Below are 17616 nucleotides of genomic sequence, written 5' to 3' on the forward strand. Positions count from 1 at the left end.
TATACTCCAAACGGCAGTTTGGTTTAGGAATTTGCATTTGTTTGTGGGTCACTTGGGCGTATGAGTAATATTTTCATTTGAAACGAAAACAAAATTTTATTTTGGTTGCAGTTTCCGGATTTGTGTATGCATGGGTTCTATCTATTTGTTTTTACTTTATAGACTATTATATCTTTATAAAATAAATTATATTTAACCATATAAGTTAGTTAAAAAGACGTGGGAAATTGAAGAATTTATTTTGTCTTTTTCTTGAATACATTTGTGTTTTTGTCATTAGACCTTTTTAGAAAAGCGTGTGCTCGTTTAATTTGGGTGGCACATTTAAATTTCAAGGTTAAAGTAAAAAAGGAAATACCATGTTCTAGTCGGATGCCAAATTTATTACTTTTTTTTTTAAACAGAAAGTAAAACTTAAAAGCGTATTAAAAATCAAGAAAAAAAACATTTTTAATTAAAATTAGAACGTTTTAGAGTGTTCGATGGTGTAGAATTATATTGGATGCAAAACTATTCGAATCCTTAAACTTTTTACCGACTTCCAAAAAGGAGGAGGTAGGTATTCAATTCGTCTGTATTTCGGTCAGTTTAAGCCATGGGAACTATTAGAAAAACCATAAAATCCTGTTTTGATCCATGGAAGTCGGTTTTGTTTTTAGATAAAAATGATTATTGTTTTTTTTTCGATTGTGAGTTAAAATTAAAGTTTTGACAAATGTCTCCGGCTCCCCTCAGTTCTGTTTTTTACTTAAACATAACGAATGTTAGAACTTTACTGATGCCGACTGTCACACCCCACTTCCCACAGTTTTGTTCATTGTTCGTCAAAATGCAACAAAAATGTACAAAAGTTTCAATCGGCCCCATGAAATCTATGGAAATGAAGTGATTATTTTTTATTGAGATAGGTAAAATGACTCAGTTGCAGTTCAAATCCAGCTTATTACAGATGGATTTTTTTTCAAAGGTTCAAGGTATTGACAAAGCCTCCAAGATTAATAAAAAGTTCATCTCAGCTTAGCCGTTTGAACTCGGTAGAAAAATTGTAAAAAAAACATTATTTTGTATAAAAATTTAACTTAGAATTTACGTAAACTTTAGGGTTGCAATAAAGTGCCTTCATATAATTATATTGGTTCTTCCTAATTTAACTGATAAAAATAAAAAAACTTGATTTTTCCAAAGGATGATACATATATCGGGTCGTGTGAAAATAACTTGATTTATATAATTACTTCAATTGACCTTATATGACACATACGACAAACGTGTGTTTTAAATACTTCTTGATAAAACAAATTATTTCCCACATCGTGATTCTAAAAAGTTCATTGAAATGATTCCAGTTAAATTACATGTATATATTTTAATTAAGTAACATTATTAAATATCTTTCCTTAAAAAGGTTTAATGACTAACACATAATATATTTAATGACTTAACAGCTCACTTAAATGTCAGTGACATTTTTGTTTTAAATTCTTTGTCATATTTCTTATTTCAACATAAGGAACTTGTATTGGGTTTTAATTGATTACTATAATGTACTTAAATTCTTAACATTTACAAGTTATTAAAAGATTTTTGTCTCTCTTAACGATATATTTAAAAAATTCTCTACAGAATAGTTAATTACAATCCATAAAATAATTATCTTGTTCATAGTTATTTAAAATAATTTCAAACGTATATTTAAAGTTCAACATAAAATTTATTTTAATGAACGAAAATGGATGTAAAACTATAACCAAAAACTAAAAAAAAGTACAAAATTTATATCAGAAAGTAAAATTATTTAACTTTTTTTAATACTTTCTTGGATACCCCTAGAACTGAAAAGGGCAAATTTTGCAGAAGCCATTAGTTTTACTAGATTTGATGCAACATTTGATTCAAATCTTAACCAATCTTCCTGTGAGACCCGTTTCAGATAATCATTTGATTGCTTCCTTACTTTCGTTTCAAATAGTTCCATAGATGCTCAATGGCATTCAAATCAGGTGACTGGGGGTACTTGAAGCTGTTTGAATACCAGCTAGGAAATTGTTGTGAACAATTTGATTTCGAAAAGTGTTGATAGTTTTATATACAGGGTGTCCTGGATTTTGTGGGATGATTGTTGAGTACATTCTTAGAAAAAAAATTTTTTACACTAACTTTCTATCTGCAAAGTTGATTCCCTTTAGCTTTGATTTAAGAAAACGCTTATTTTGGTATGCATTTACTCATGTAAATGTTAATTTCTCAGTTGAAACTTATGAAACTTCATTAATGTCTTAATTTTTAGAAGAAATGTAATTCTTTGTAACTGCAATTAAAAAATGTTAATATCTGTTTTTATTGCTCAGATAATAATTTTTAAAGGATAGGTATTCATTTTTTCTTACCCATGATCATTTTCGACTTTGGGGCCGATTTTCTTCGATAAATGTATAATATACATAGTGTTTTACAAATTTATTCTTATAAAGAAAACAATAATGAACAAAAAAAATCTGTACCAGGTAAAATCTTTAAAAAATGTGTTTTCCTACTTTAGTCAAAAATGGGTAATCCAAAGTAAGCGTTTTCTTAAATCATCGCTAAAGGGTATCAGGTTTGCTGAAGCACAATTTTTTTCTTAGCATATATATCCAAGAACCATTCCCCAAAATGCCCTTAACTCATTCCGGGTTCCAGGACACCCTGTATAAATGGAATATTGAAAACTATTAGGTATTTTTATCTTATAAAGAACTACGACCAATAATTATATAAAATGTTATATTCAAACAATTTTTGGTTTGTGCTCAGATTAAAATAATATTTCACAATAAAATAACAGGATGTTTAGCTACTTCCTGTTCCGGGTAATAATAGTCAAACAATTAATAAATTTTTACAGAATTTTCCGAGTCTTTAAGAACAAGTTCTTGTTTATAATTAACACTTTCTTTACATACTTCCTACATCTTATTAAAATCTTGTCTAACGCAATACGATTCATTAAATAATTTATAATATCGAATCTCAAACGACAGTTATGAATAATAGGAACAACTTTGCTGGTAGCTATAAAATTAACATGCGTTCGTTGCCACCAGGCAAAACAAATCAATAAATTAAATCTAGTTTAAAGCTTATTTGAACAAGATTGACCACAACCGTTAAAATGGAACAAACTACAAAACATACATGCATATACATATGAATGCAGTTTTTTCAAAAGCTATACGCACATGCGTCAAGGGATCGACATTAAACGAACTTGGCGTTCAACAGATGGCAGCATAAAAATATATCGTGCCACATACAACAATTTAATGTGGATTGGCAACAGAATTGTTAGATATCGTTAATTTATAGCACCAATACATTAAAAATTTCAAAAAAATAAAATGTTTCGGCAAGAAAAATAAAAGGTTATAAATATACCAACCTACCTATTTCGATTAAGCTTAAAGTAGTTTTAACAGCTTGCCCTGGTGAACTTGAAAATTAATCAAACTTGTTGCATGACTCTTGAACTTGAATTTATACCATCGATTTTTCATATACGGATTTGCTCAACTTTTTTTTTAAGTTGTTGATGCTTTGCCCTATAGCGTATATGTGCAATTTTTTACTGCCTTATTTGTACCGTTATACATACTCGTTAATAGGCTAATTTACAACAGCTATAAGCTTCCTTCCTTCCTTATCGTACAACTAATTGGATTTTAGCATACCTAATTAACTGAAGTGGGTTGCAAATTTGCCGCATATGGATGCCACGTTTGTGTGTCACCGCCAACGATAATTGCGCTGACATTTGAAACATAGAGCCTAACTTGGCGCTGTCAGCTTTGGTTTTGTTGGTTGTTGCTTGCCACACAGAGTGCACAGGTTCGTTGCTTGACTTTGAACTTGATCTGTGCGGATACACTATAGTGCTCAATTAAACTATGTTTGTGTGTGTGTAATATATGTTATGTGGCTTATTATTTCATAAATACAGTTATTATAGTTGATCTTAGCTCAACAATGTTGGCCTTGAGCGATGTCATGTGTTTGTTATATTCATTCTGAGTAACTTATTGTTAAAGCCTTTGGCGATCCATGATTTGTATGTTTGTTTCTGCTTTTTTTTTCTATTTTTATGAGATGAATCTTTGGATTTATATAAAGAATTAATAAAAAAAAATAACATTTGCATAAATGTAGTATTATTGTTGTCGCGTCGTGGGAAGATTATTCTTGCAAGTCAAAAGATTAAGTTTCAGGAAGTTCTCATTAAAAAAATATTGTTACTATAATGTTGTTAGTTCTTCAAATTCTTGATTTTCTTTTGTTAACCTTAAGCAATAATTCCAATGATGATCAGATTAAAGATTTTTATCGGTGATTTATGTCAATTAAATTAAACTATACCTACCTTTTTATATGGGTATCTTTAACAAATATAATTATTTCCTTCAGGTTCGAATTATGATAAATGAGCTAGCAATAAGCTAAGCAAAGAAGACCGGAACAAGTTGTAAGACAAAGAAGAAGTGATTGATTTTGTTTGAATTGAAATATTCTTGGGTCAAAAATATCAGTGTTGAACATTTCATTATATTGTTTCAAGTTCTTCTAAACACTTACATTGATTGTAATGTTCTATTCTTCTTCAAAATCTCCAAAAATTATGAGCGACTATATATTAAACATGATATTTTTTAACTTCATGCTATATGATTAACTAATAACATTCAAGGCAATGTAAATTTTCTTAAAAGTTAAACCATAATTTACGGTCCCACGCACCTTCTACACTTCCTCTACAATCAATCTTTCGCTCCCTTCCTAGATCTGCGTTTATTTATATTTTCTTAAGGTAATTCTAATTATTGTTTATAATTTATTTGCATGTCTCAAGAAAATGAAGCTACCAATGATGAATACATTCTTTTTACAATGTATTGTTCAAGAAATATGAAATTCCTGAATTTTGTTTTTCAAAGACAGATTTGACCATGTACATATTGTACATACCTTTCATGTTACTATTGTTAAATAAAATGCACTACTGCATCACACGTATATGAACACGAAATAATCAACGAAAAGAAGAATATTTGAAATCCGAACTTTTGATTTATCTTCTAATAAGTCATTTTTCTTTTGGGAAACTGCACATAACATATTAGTTTAGTTTGTTGGTTTATTTAAAAAAAAAATTAGCTTTGTTTTTTGAAAATAATTTCCTGCTCAAATGTTTGGTATAGCTTTTTTTATTTGGTTCATAAACCGGCAGAGCATAAAATTTGTAGGTACTTGAATTTACCGTCAAACACAAAAAGTAGTAGGTACTAAACGAACGTCCCCCCAAATGTTGGTGATTTCCTCAAAGAAAACGTGTTAAATTAAGATTGTAGGTCTTAAATAAATTAAATATGACTTTTCCTTACCAAAAGCACAGCTATGTCAATCACCAATAAAATATTTTTTTTATTTTAATATATTATGAAACAAGCGTTCCGGGAATGACGGTTTATTTATGTTCGCTTCTAACAAATGAAATTAAAACTATGCATATGATAAATCTATATTACGTCGATTTTAAAAACTTTTTGCACACCATTAGGTTATTAAGTGTAAGGTGATTTGATTGCTAATAACATTGACACGTTAACCCATTTTAGTACACGTCATATTTCTTGGAAAACTGATAGAAAAGCCACCATAAAACAACGTGAAATCAATGAAAATCACATTGAAGATGACCATTTTGAAATGAACGTGAAAAAAGGTTAATTTTTGATGGTTTTGTATTTTTGAAACAACGACTTTTCAAATTCAATATATTTTTTCCCTCAGTGAACTTTTTAAAACATAAATGATAATAACCAGGGATAGGATCTTGTGGACCTTAAAACTTAAAAAAAGGCAAAATAAAACTCCCAAAAAGGCATAAAAAGGCATTTTTTGAGAAAATAATGAAATATAAAAATTAATTGCAGTAATTTTGAACAATCATGAGTTTTTTTAAAATTTTCAGTTAACAAGCGCCTGCGATTGTCCCTTAAAGCCTGGTACGCTGCTCGCGCTAAATTTTAGCCAAGATAAAACTTCCATACAAGTTATCGATAATTTGTATGGGACTCATTTTAGCTCGGCTAAAATTTTTCGATAATTTGTATTGGAGCTAAAATTTAGCGCGAGCAGCGTAACAGGCTTAAGAGTGCTCTAAAGGAGCTAAAATATCTCTCTACATCTGTAGAGACGACTGGACCGCAATTAAATAACTCGACATCGCCCACTTCAACATTTGCCGGGTGCTCTGGGGTCGAACTACGGCATAAGTTCGTTACCGTTTTGACTATTGCTTTCTCTATTTAATTAGAAGAAAATGATAGAGACATAAAGCGTCAATACGTTAACGTACGTATGCCGTAGTTCGACCCCTGGATTTGTGTTCCAATGTATTACGCAATTTATTTGTTCAACTCTTTCGAGTCCCTTATTTGCAAAAAAAAATTGATCTGTATTTCTCAAAAACATCTTTTGCGACTGCCCCTTTCGCAGCTTCCAAATCTCTCTGGATTATGTCCAAAATCTGGAGAACTTCTTCAATGGAGTATAATTGTAAATTCAGTAAGTTAGCTTTTGAACTCTGATACGTGTCGGTTGTCGGCCGCGCAATAGAACGTAGAAGACAATAAATGGTAGCAATAGCAGACAAACAAGTTGCATAGGTAGATCTTTTCATTCGAATTTTGTTTGTGTGGGGTAATTAGTGAATTTTTAATATAATAGATATATTGAGTAAGTAATATACTGAGTAAGTTAGCTTTTTGTTTGTATATTTGAGTGTTTTGTGTGTAGGCATTACCTTTAAGACGCTATAAAGATAAAAAAAACATAGAAAAAGACAAAAAAAAGGCAATAACAAAAGAAAAGGCAAAATAAGGCAATAACGAAAGAAAAGGCAAAAAAAAGGCAAAATAAAATACATATATTTGGCACGAGGCAAACGTGAAACGTGGTTGTATTTAATCTATAATGTCGTACGATCAAGCAAGAAAAAAAGGCAAATTCCACAACATCCTATCCCTGATAATAACATAACATAATATAGTTATGAAAAATATTGTGTATAAAAGTGGTATTAAGAAAAGAAATATTTAAAAATAATTGATAACACTGTGCAAGCCGAAATCTTTGACATGTGCGTTGTTGACTGGGAGTTAAGGATAAGATTAAATAGTTTAGGCGGTAGAAGCAATTTTCTCACAAATCGGCTTCAAATGTAAAAAAAATTTTTATTAAAACACAACGGCAACACATTTATTACTAAGATATACATTTTTACAAAGCCAGTAGTTTATGCTGGTAGTAAAATAACGCGTTTTAGCAGAAAAAAATAGCAATATAAACAAGTAAAATGACTTTAAACCGGGCAAAATGCTTAAAATTATTTAAAAAAAACTTTGTTCGAAGTCGTACCGATAAATCGAAAAACTAATGATGCCAATCGATTTCTCAAGTCCGAAATAGGGGGGAACAGTGAACAGCGCGAACTTGTCTCAAAAATTTTTTTGAAAAAACTTGCACAGTGTAATTATATTATCTATACGTGTTTTTAAGCCATTTGAATTTCTGTTTTAGATCTATGGAAGTGTATTGAGAATGATTTTTTGTGTAGGTATATTAGATGTAGTAAAATAGAAAAATTACCAAATTATATATATATCTTTTTAATCGTAAAAAAATTTATTTAAAGTTGTATTCATTTAAAAAAATGTCTGGAATTAAAATTTTTCGCCTCCAAATTTTGGTTAAGGTTTTATCTATTATACTATTTTAAATCTTGAGTTCACTTACTCGTATATTGCAAACTGCTATTTCATGATTGAATTGAAGCAAGGCGACAAATGCCTCATAAAGAGTGGACGAAGATGTGTTTTTTTATCGAAAATGGTTGTGAACCGGTGAATTGGTCTGTAAAATTGTTTGATTTGAACTTTTTTATTGGGGTATGTCAAAGCTTGTAAAATAAATCTTTATTTGAAAAAAGGGTAAAATAGATCTTCAAAAGCGTGGCCACCGAAGGATGTGTAATCGAATGCACAAATGTATATGACGCAAAAAATTTAACAAAGTTATATGCATTTTCCAAGCTCCACTATCACATAAATCAATAATAAATTTTTTAAGGATATAGCTTTTACTCTAAAAATGTTTTGTGTCCATATAGATTTTGCAACAAAACAATACCACGCCGTGTTTAGATTAAAAGCTTAAACCTAGCTTTACTGACCCAAGTTTAAAAAATGTCTTTTCTAGAAAGTCAACAAAGGACCAAAGCCATGCATTAAAAGTTAAACACCTTCTCTTTAAATTAACGAATCATCAATATTTGGGTCACTATGGTGTATACGTATTATTTTTCTACGGATTTATTTTTGTTTATAATGTTTCCATGTTTTTGTCATCAGAATTTCCCTGACCACAACAAAAAGCCCTAGAGTTTTAAAGCCATTTAAAATTAGAGACAGAGCTCTAACTAAAAAGGCAAAGAAGTTAAACGAAAGTACTTTATTTGTGCCATTTTATTTCACAAGACAGGTGATTCCTCATTCGCTGATATACGTAATTAATTCCTGCAATTATCAATATATGAATACATCACCTTGACTTTAAACCATAAAACAAAAGATTGCACTTGACAATACACCACAGTGCAATATTTCTGCACTAACTCTACTGCAAAACCACACACATTAAAGTGGTTGTGAAATGACATTGATAATTGCTTGACAACTGAATGAAAATTTCATGCAAATATGATAATTTTGCAATAATCATTAAATGCAATAAAAAACATCAACAAAGAGAAATTAATTAAAACCTTAAACTGTGTTTAAAACATCACTGCAAATTAAAGTTAAATGTATTTTCAATTCAAAAAACGTGTCCACTTTTGTGCATTTATACTATAGTTGCAAGCATAATTTAATTGGTTACTGTTAAGTATGAGTTGTTTATCGTTTATATTGCAAACATCACATGTATTACAGGCATAGCAACAGAATTTCTCTTTAGACTGAGATAAAATCTTCTTTGTTCGTGTTCTGGGGGCCTTTCCTTCTAAGAATAGTTCGATGAAATAGGGACCCTGTTCACACTCTTTTTCAAACCATAACTTTATAAGAGACAATACTTTTTCAAGAACAATTTTAACTAAAATTACATGAACAGTGCTCAATTAGCTTTTGTTGTTGTACAAACAAGTAATAAGTTAATGAATATTGACCATAAAAAGCCTTCAAAGCGCCATTCGTCAGGTGTATTATTATTGTAAGGAAGTTTTGAACCAGATGCATATAATTTACAACGCGATGAAGCTTGGCTCTCGACCAACATTGTCAATTGTCTTTTTTCAATGCTATACAAACCGCATTCCGACAGCGTGGGATATTGCACAAGAATGTCGATCATGAAAAATATTTGTGTCCATCAAATTCCATCAAAAGGCGTTAAGAGAAAACAAAACTTTTGAGCCTTTAAAACTTTAAGTGGTAACTAATTAAATAGCCACTGGCAGTATTATGTTACTCTAATCGAGAGAGAAAAGTTAGCAGAAAAAAAAAGGTTGAAAATTTGCCAAGAACAAAACAAGAACTGGTAGTTAGCTAGCAGACAAGGTGGTCACGTATGCATACCTGCCTCACACGCGCTAAGATCACTCACCATCTGTTGGCTCTAAGAAAATACCAGTAATGTTTGTATAGCCTACCTTTATGCACATGGACGTGGTGACCTTAGATTTAACGCCGCGCCATTGCTGCTGTGGTAAGTAGATAATAATCAATTATGACTACTTTACGATTAAAAAGTGTTTTGAATAAAAGAAACTTGAAATACAACCCAGCAATTTGGCAGGTAAAAGTACCTACAAATGCAAGAATATGATTGTTTATAAAATTCAATGGAAACTCAAGAGTTTATCATTTGTTTTTTTTTTTTATAATAATTGTACATACATATATATAGGTATAATATAGATGAATCAGATATACGCAAAATTATTTCAATGCTATGGCTAAATGAAATGGTTATATGTATGATTTGCAATTAACGGTAATGAAGATTCAATTTATGAAGGTAAAAAAAAGCTAACAAGTCGTGTTACAAGAATGTTAAGAGTTTTAACTGTCTGTCAATCTTACTTTAGAAAAGTGTGGAAAAGAAGAGACTATTTAAGAGTAGCTAGTGCTTGTGCAAAGTCAAATTTTGTATTCGTTCAAGGTGAAAAACACACTTTTGGCCTTACCGATTAAGTGCAAAAGGCGTGCATAGGCATCTGAAAAAATATTTTTTGTGGTTCATTAATGGATTTTTTTTACATAAAGTGTAAATCGCAAAATTTAAAACATGGATTTATGGTGCCTCCTCGTTTACGCTTAAAGACAACACATAGACCGAAGTTTGGAGTAGAAGAGGGTTCCGCTGCTTATAACATTCCATATACAGACTCATTTTACATATTTAAGCTTAAGACCCGCATATCGTCGCATATTCGCGCGACGATATTCGGGTCCTTGTGACGTATGCGAAACAATTTTTCTATTGCAAAACTTAATTGGTTACATTATCTTATAACTAAAAGAAATTTTATATTAACTGTTTAAATTTATTTATGAAATAACCACATTTATTTGATTTTGTACAAGATAAATTGGTTACATATTATTCTATCAGCAATAGAAATTTTGTATTAACTGTTTAAGTTTTGCAAATTCAATTATTGTTTAAGTTTTGTCTATGAAAATAACGTTGGGCATACGTCACAGTGACCCGCAAAGCATTTTATGACCTCTGACGGTGTAATATTACAAATAACGAAAAAAAAAACCTATTAATTCCTGATTTTCATGACAATCGAAATGTAAACGACAAAATTCCATAGCTGCTGCACTTAAAAATAGAACTATGTACATATACATATGTATATGTTAGATATACGGTGTCACCTAGAATTCGAATCAGCTTAGATTCTTTAAAAATTCATATCTCTGCTGTTTTTAGGAATTTTGTGTGCCTATCTGTCTGCCCCTATCTAAGCTGCAGCCTTAACCCCTAAAGCGATTAACTTCAAAATTTGTAGTTAATAGTTTTTGGTGATCCCCTAATTGAATTTATTTTTTAACGACATAAAAAAAGGTTGTTTTCTCAAAAACGATTTTGATTTTTAAAGAATATCTGTACTTTGGTAAATAAAGTCTCACTTTCGAATACCTGAAACTAAAATTGATTCAGAAGTCCATTTTACTCCATTACGGCTGGTTTTCGAGATAACCTAAAAGTGTTCACAGACACCCTAAAATGAAAATTAATGCTAGTCCTAGATTTTATGATAATAAGAATTTAAGACGGAAGTCATCTTGGCAAAAAACCATGCAGAAGTCTGCTTAATTTTAAGTGGTCTTTTTATTTGTGTGGTGGCCATAGCTTATCTTATCGCACTTTAAAGCCACCTTCTTATCCTAACAATTTATCATTTTCAAAGTAGGTTTACGTCTTCTGTGATTTTTAAATAGTATTTCACACTAAATCGTTTTTTAGCTTTCGGTTTAGCTCTTCGTGGACAGCGTACTTAAATTGGATCGTCAAGAATTTCAAATCTATATTTTTTTTTATCATAATTTTATGGGTTTTTTACCGACTTCCAAAAAGGAGGAGGTATTCAATTCGTCTGTATTTTTTTTGTTTTTTTTTTTTTTGTTTGTTACCTCAAAACTTTGGACTGAGTTAACCAATTTTAATAAATCTTTTTAAATTGGAAAGCTGGTACCTGCAGAAAACTATTAGAAAACCATGAAACCTAGTTTTGATCCATGGAAGTCGGTTTTGTTTTTTGATAAAAATGATTTTTGAATAACCGCTTTGTATGCTTTGCGATGCGATATATTTCTTAAAGTTTTTTTTGATTTGGTGGTATACCTATCATTACAAAAAAATCATGGCCTATTGCCATTTTTTGGACTAGGATACCAAAGATACAAAAAAAACGGAAATAACACCCAATTAAAGCCTGGTACGCTGTTCGCTCTAAATTTTAGCTCCCATACAAATTATCGAAAATTTTTATCTGAGCTAAAAACGATCCCATACAAATTATTGATAACATGTATGGGAATTTTATCTCGGCTAAAATTTAGCGCGGACAGCGTACCAGGCTTAAGGAAGTACACAAAACTAAAAACTGCTCTTCTTTAAAATATGAATAAATCAGATACGTCAGTTCGTAAGATCAGGCCACAACTTCAAAATCGTGAATCTGCATTGTTGGACATTTTCACTCTTATGTCATTTTACTTGTTATTGGTCCCTCTATAACTCTATTCACTGCGTCGATCCATCTGTGTCCTAGAAGCCTAAGCTATCAATTTCAATTACACGAGTTTCCATAAGATTGCAGGAGTTTCCAAAACTTTGAAGCTGTTTATCTCAAAATTACAATTTTGCAGATTCGTGGTTTTGGCTTTGTGCCCACGATATGTACATATGTAGAAGTCCCACTGGTGATGGCATTGCCTTACAATTTTTACCGCATATCTTCTATTAATCGAAATTCACTCATAAAACTTGAAAGCTACCTACCTGGCAACATTTCGTAGACAATGAACAGATTCTATGATGGATTTTAATTTGTAGGTATGTATTTCAAATTTCAATTTGAAAAAAATCAATTTTTGTTTCATTATTTATTTTTCACAAAAAAATGTTTTGTGTGCACATGCCTTTAACTTTCCCATCTACCATCATGCGCTCTACCTGTCGGACATTCAAATAACTACAAAGTAACGAGTAATAATTCTGACATTTATTTTAACGATTAACCAACAAAAAAACCAAGGACGAAACGAAAACGAACAAAAAATACTTTCAATTTCTACAAATTTCTAGAAAAATAATAAAATCAAAATTCTATTTTCTATGAAACAATATTCTTATTTCTTAAGTTAAAAAGTATAGTACATAAATATCTCATTGAATTAAATATGCTACAGTGCTATAATCGAGGCTGCGGTCAAACATACGACCCAAATAATAACAATGATGGTAAGTAAAAAATTTGTTAAAAAGAAAACACCGCTCATTGATTTTCTTGATTAAATTCAGATTCTTGTTGCCATCATCCTGGTGCTCCATACTTCCATGATGCCTACAAAGGCTGGTCATGTTGTAAGAAAAAAAGTGTCGACTTTACTGAGTTCCTTAACTTCAAAGGTTGCACCCGGTCGAAGCATTCAAATGTAAAACCTCCAGAACCAGAGAAATCCAAAGATAATGTTGATGTTCCTCCACCGGCTAAAGAAATACGTCCACCAATTAAGACAGAAGTAATGGGACGACCTGATTTCAATACGCCTTTAACTAAAATCAATGCAACAGTTGCACCAGCTCTAAAGCAAGCTATTGACAATTTGAAAGCAAAGACTACTGGAAAAGACGATGGTAGTTCTTTGAAACCCGGGTTAGTTTGTATTTACATCTATAGAGCTTAGAGCTTATTGGTTTATTTAAATAACAATGTTGATATGATAAACAATTAATAGAAAATAGGGCTCTTTTGCACCAACCACTTTGCATTTTGCAACTTTGCACTTTAACTTTGCAAATTATGTTCCACCAAACTCCAATTTGCAAAGAGGAAATTATTTTTTTGAAAAGTAAAACAAAAATTCCTTCTTTGCAAATTTTGTTGCACCAACCACAAATTTGCAGAGCAAAAAGTACTTTTCTGAAAAGTGCAAAGTTTTGCCAAGAATTGTTTGATTTCGTTGCACAAACAAAAAAACTACAAATTTCCATTCTGCAAAGTTTTGCAATAATATGCAAAGACAAAATTTCATTTGCGGTTGGCCATTTCTCGTATTAAGGTCGGGTATATTAAATGATAATCTAAAATGAATCACTTTGAACGACTTTTTGAAGATGAAAAGTATAGTATCAGTTAGGTGAGTGATGTACAATTAAGAATAAATTTTAAAATTAGGAATAATTAACTATTGGGAATATTTAACTATGGTTAGTATGTGAAAACAAGTTGAAGTGGCATTGTTAGAATTTGTTGTGTTCTTTTTAGAAATCTTTTAGGAACGATTTGCTGTTAGATAATGTAAAACTGTTAACCGACCAATTTTTTTTAGAATATTTTTATAACAATGCCAATTCCATGAGTGGTACTTGCATCGAGGAAACTGTCCAGCTTTCAGTTCTCGGTATGTGCATTACAATACAAACCACCTTCTGTGGAATGAACACATATCCGAAGATGCAAGAAATTTTTCTCCCCGTCTGATCTAGCAGTTATTTATAAGGCATATATGTATCCGTCCAAAGCTCGAATATAACTCCCACATATGAACAGGTGCTCCAATAACCTCGTTGAGTTTCTTGGATAGAATACAAAATAGAGCTATAAAAATGATAGGTGATAGATCAATAACTGATACAATTACGTCTCTCTAGCACCGGCATAACATCTCATGCCTCACCTTGTTCTATCGTTATTTCTATAAGCAATGCTCAGAAGAAATATGTAGCTAGTTGCATTACTCCCCTCAAACAGTTCAACGGTAGCACTCGCGCTTCCAGAAATGCTCATCAGTCCAATTTCGGGCGTACCGTCAAATACAGAGATTCTTTCTTCAGCCGCACTACGCGAATGTGGAACGCATTACCCGCCTCTGTTTTTCCAGCCCATTTCAAGACTCAGGACTTCAAAACTAATATTTTCCTAATGCTCGTACTGTGTTCATCATATTAAGGGTAGATTATCCCTTTAGTGCGCGCTCATTATAAAAAAAAAATAACCGAAAGTCATGTTTTTATTCAAAATAAATTTTCTCACATTATAAAATTTCAAAAATTTTGCCCTCTGCTTCTAGTATTCCCAACCACCTTATTCAAAATTATGCCCCATTCAAAGAATAATTGCAATTTAAAGTTAAAATAATGATATGTTATTGATATTAAAAATTCTATTATTTTCTTCTTCAAACAAATTGCTGCAAAGCAACATTCTAAGTAACTATAACCAAAAAAATAACATATGATAAAGTAAAGAACAACAAAATTTCAAAAGATATCTTTAACTTCCATCAATCCATTTTGAATGTGGTCTCTAATGAAATGATGTTTAATGTCGATATATTTCGATCTCTTTGTTTCTAAATTTGTTGCCATTCCAATACAGCCTTTGTTGTCTTCAAAAATTATTACAGGTTCATTTTGAATTTTAAGTCCTGCAATAACCCTCGAATCCAAATAGCTTCGGAAACAGCCGCACTGAGTGCAATCTTTTGTGAATGCAGTCTTTGAAATTCAGCTACACAATTCTCATGAAAGAAGTTGCAACTGTTGTTTGCATTTTGTTTGACCAGGAAACCGTGCATCTATAAACTTTAAAAATGTATCAAGTTACTGATTTCCTATCATCATCACTTATTTCAAAAATAAGATTTTTCTTCTTAGTGCCTTTTTTGATGAGGCTTCCTAGTGATTCACTGTAAGGCTTGTTAAATTCTTGCCTCTGTGACTTCCAAGTGTTCCTAATTTCAACGTTTTAGAAACAAGACCTGTTTTCTATTAATTGTTTATCATATCACCATTGTTATTTAAATAAACCAATAAACTCTAATAATATCCTTGTCATTCCTCGTTTAATTAATAATCTCCCATCGCAGTGAGATTCCCGTTGGAACTGCGTGCAAAAATCGTGGTTGCAAGTACTCGTATGTAGATGAGTCTAGCGACTATGACGAATGCCAATATCATCCCGGTGTTCCAATCTTCCACGAAGGTCTTAAGTTCTGGTCATGCTGCCAAAAGAAAACTACCGACTTTGGTACATTCATGGCTCAGCCGGGATGTGCATACGGATCACACAAATGGTTTAAAGATGACGAAGAAAAAGTCGTGCAATGCCGATATGATTGGCATCAGACTCCTTCGAATGTCATTGTGGCCATTTATGCCAAAATGTATCATTATGAGTTAAGCAGCGTACAAGTTAATCCAATTCGCCTTAAAGTTCATTTGGTATTTCCTGAACAAGATGACTCCGAGTTTAATTTAGATTTGGAATTGAGAGGAGTAAATTGTAACTTTATATTATCAAAACCGTTATTTATTGACCATCTTTTCAGATTATTAAAGTCGATCAAACACAAGTTCAGATGTATGGAACTAAAATTGAGATTACAATGCCAAAGGCAGAAGCTTGTTCGTGGGCTAAATTGGATTTTCCCCGAACAAAAGACGTCCCAAAGCCCAAACCAGATGGGAAAATAGTCAAAAATCAACAAGCTGCTGACAGTTCAGATTCGGAATTCGATTTGGATGACATTGAAAATGTCTCAACGGGTGTTAGACTGACGGACATTTCCTAAGAAATGTGCTCTTCAGAAAATCAGAATAAACTTTTCTTTTTGTTTTTAAAAATTTTTGTGATACATTTTTTAGTAGTTTTGAAAATCAATGTTTTTCTTTTAAGCTTGAAATACATGTAAACTACACACTCTCCTCATACATAGACACTGCAAGACCTCCTTAGTAGCAAACCTGAGTAAGTTGATGAATGATGATTATCTAGCTATTTTCTTCACTACCTGTACTGTCAGCCTTGGAAAGTCACGACTTGATGTGGACGTTGCAAGAAAATAGCATAGAGGGAATGTAGAGTACGGAAAGCATGTATTGTGAGCTTGGTAGAATATATGATTCTGTTGCTGATGCAAGCCAGGCTTCTCAGGAATTAAGACAAAGTAACATAAGCAAAGGTGCATCTTCAAAATAGCGGCTCAAAAAAGATGAAATACTCAGTAATTTCTCTCACTAAAGATAATTTGAATTTAACTTTATTTAGCTTAAGAAGCCATTTAGTTTAGATTGTTTACATTTTTTTACCTTAACTTTAATTAATAACACAGTAGTATATATCTCAAGGTTACTACTTGTGTATGACGAAAAAAAATTTTGGACAGTTTGCGACAAGCAAACTGTATGACTGAAAGTCGAAGAAATAAGAGTGGAGGTGAAGGGAAAAACAATTGGTACAGACGAAATACCTTCAAAGTTCTGGAAAAGATAGAAGACATCAGGTCTAAATTCCTAAGGATTCCCATTTCCAAGCTCATCAGCGGCGACAAAATGCCTAATAAGTGGAGAGAAATTATCTTCTCCCAAGGGAAAGGGGAATACACACAAATGCCATAACTTTCGATAAAGGTGATGTCATACACCCTGAAGATCATTGAACTGATTATGAATGGCCGATGTTGGACTGCGTTTTTGTTTCGGGTAAATAAAATAGTCCACATATGCTATACAGAATTTAAGAATCAGAATTGAAAAACATCGTGGTTCCTCAAATGATTTGCATATTGTGCTAGTTTATTTAGAAAAGGCATTCGATCGAAAATTAAAAGATATGATATGGCGTCGCTGTAGTTCTAGTACCTCGTAACCCAGAAAAGTCGATTTTTCAAGAGAGGCAAAAAACTAAGTATGAAATGTATGAGGAGTAATAAAAATGATCTGGTTTTGACTAAGGGAAGTTCTGAAAATATCGATTTTAGGCAAACGGGGTCTTTTTTTACA

General features: G+C 31.6%; 1 protein-coding gene across 1 annotated transcript; it reads left to right on the plus strand.

Moving 5' to 3' along the window:
* Window positions 1–12841: 12841 nt before the first annotated feature.
* Window positions 12842–16458, plus strand: LOC129915891 (cysteine and histidine-rich domain-containing protein morgana). Its single transcript, XM_055995590.1, has 4 exons — window positions 12842–13071; window positions 13132–13486; window positions 15702–16110; window positions 16164–16458. Exons 1-4 carry the CDS (start codon window positions 13011–13013, stop codon window positions 16404–16406), a joined length of 1068 nt encoding a protein of 355 aa, XP_055851565.1. The 5' UTR covers window positions 12842–13010; the 3' UTR covers window positions 16407–16458.
* The last annotated feature ends 1158 nt before the right edge of the window (window positions 16459–17616 follow it).

The sequence above is a fragment of the Episyrphus balteatus genome, chromosome 3 (assembly GCF_945859705.1).
Source record: "Episyrphus balteatus chromosome 3, idEpiBalt1.1, whole genome shotgun sequence".
Classification (NCBI taxonomy): Eukaryota; Metazoa; Arthropoda; class Insecta; order Diptera; family Syrphidae; genus Episyrphus; species Episyrphus balteatus.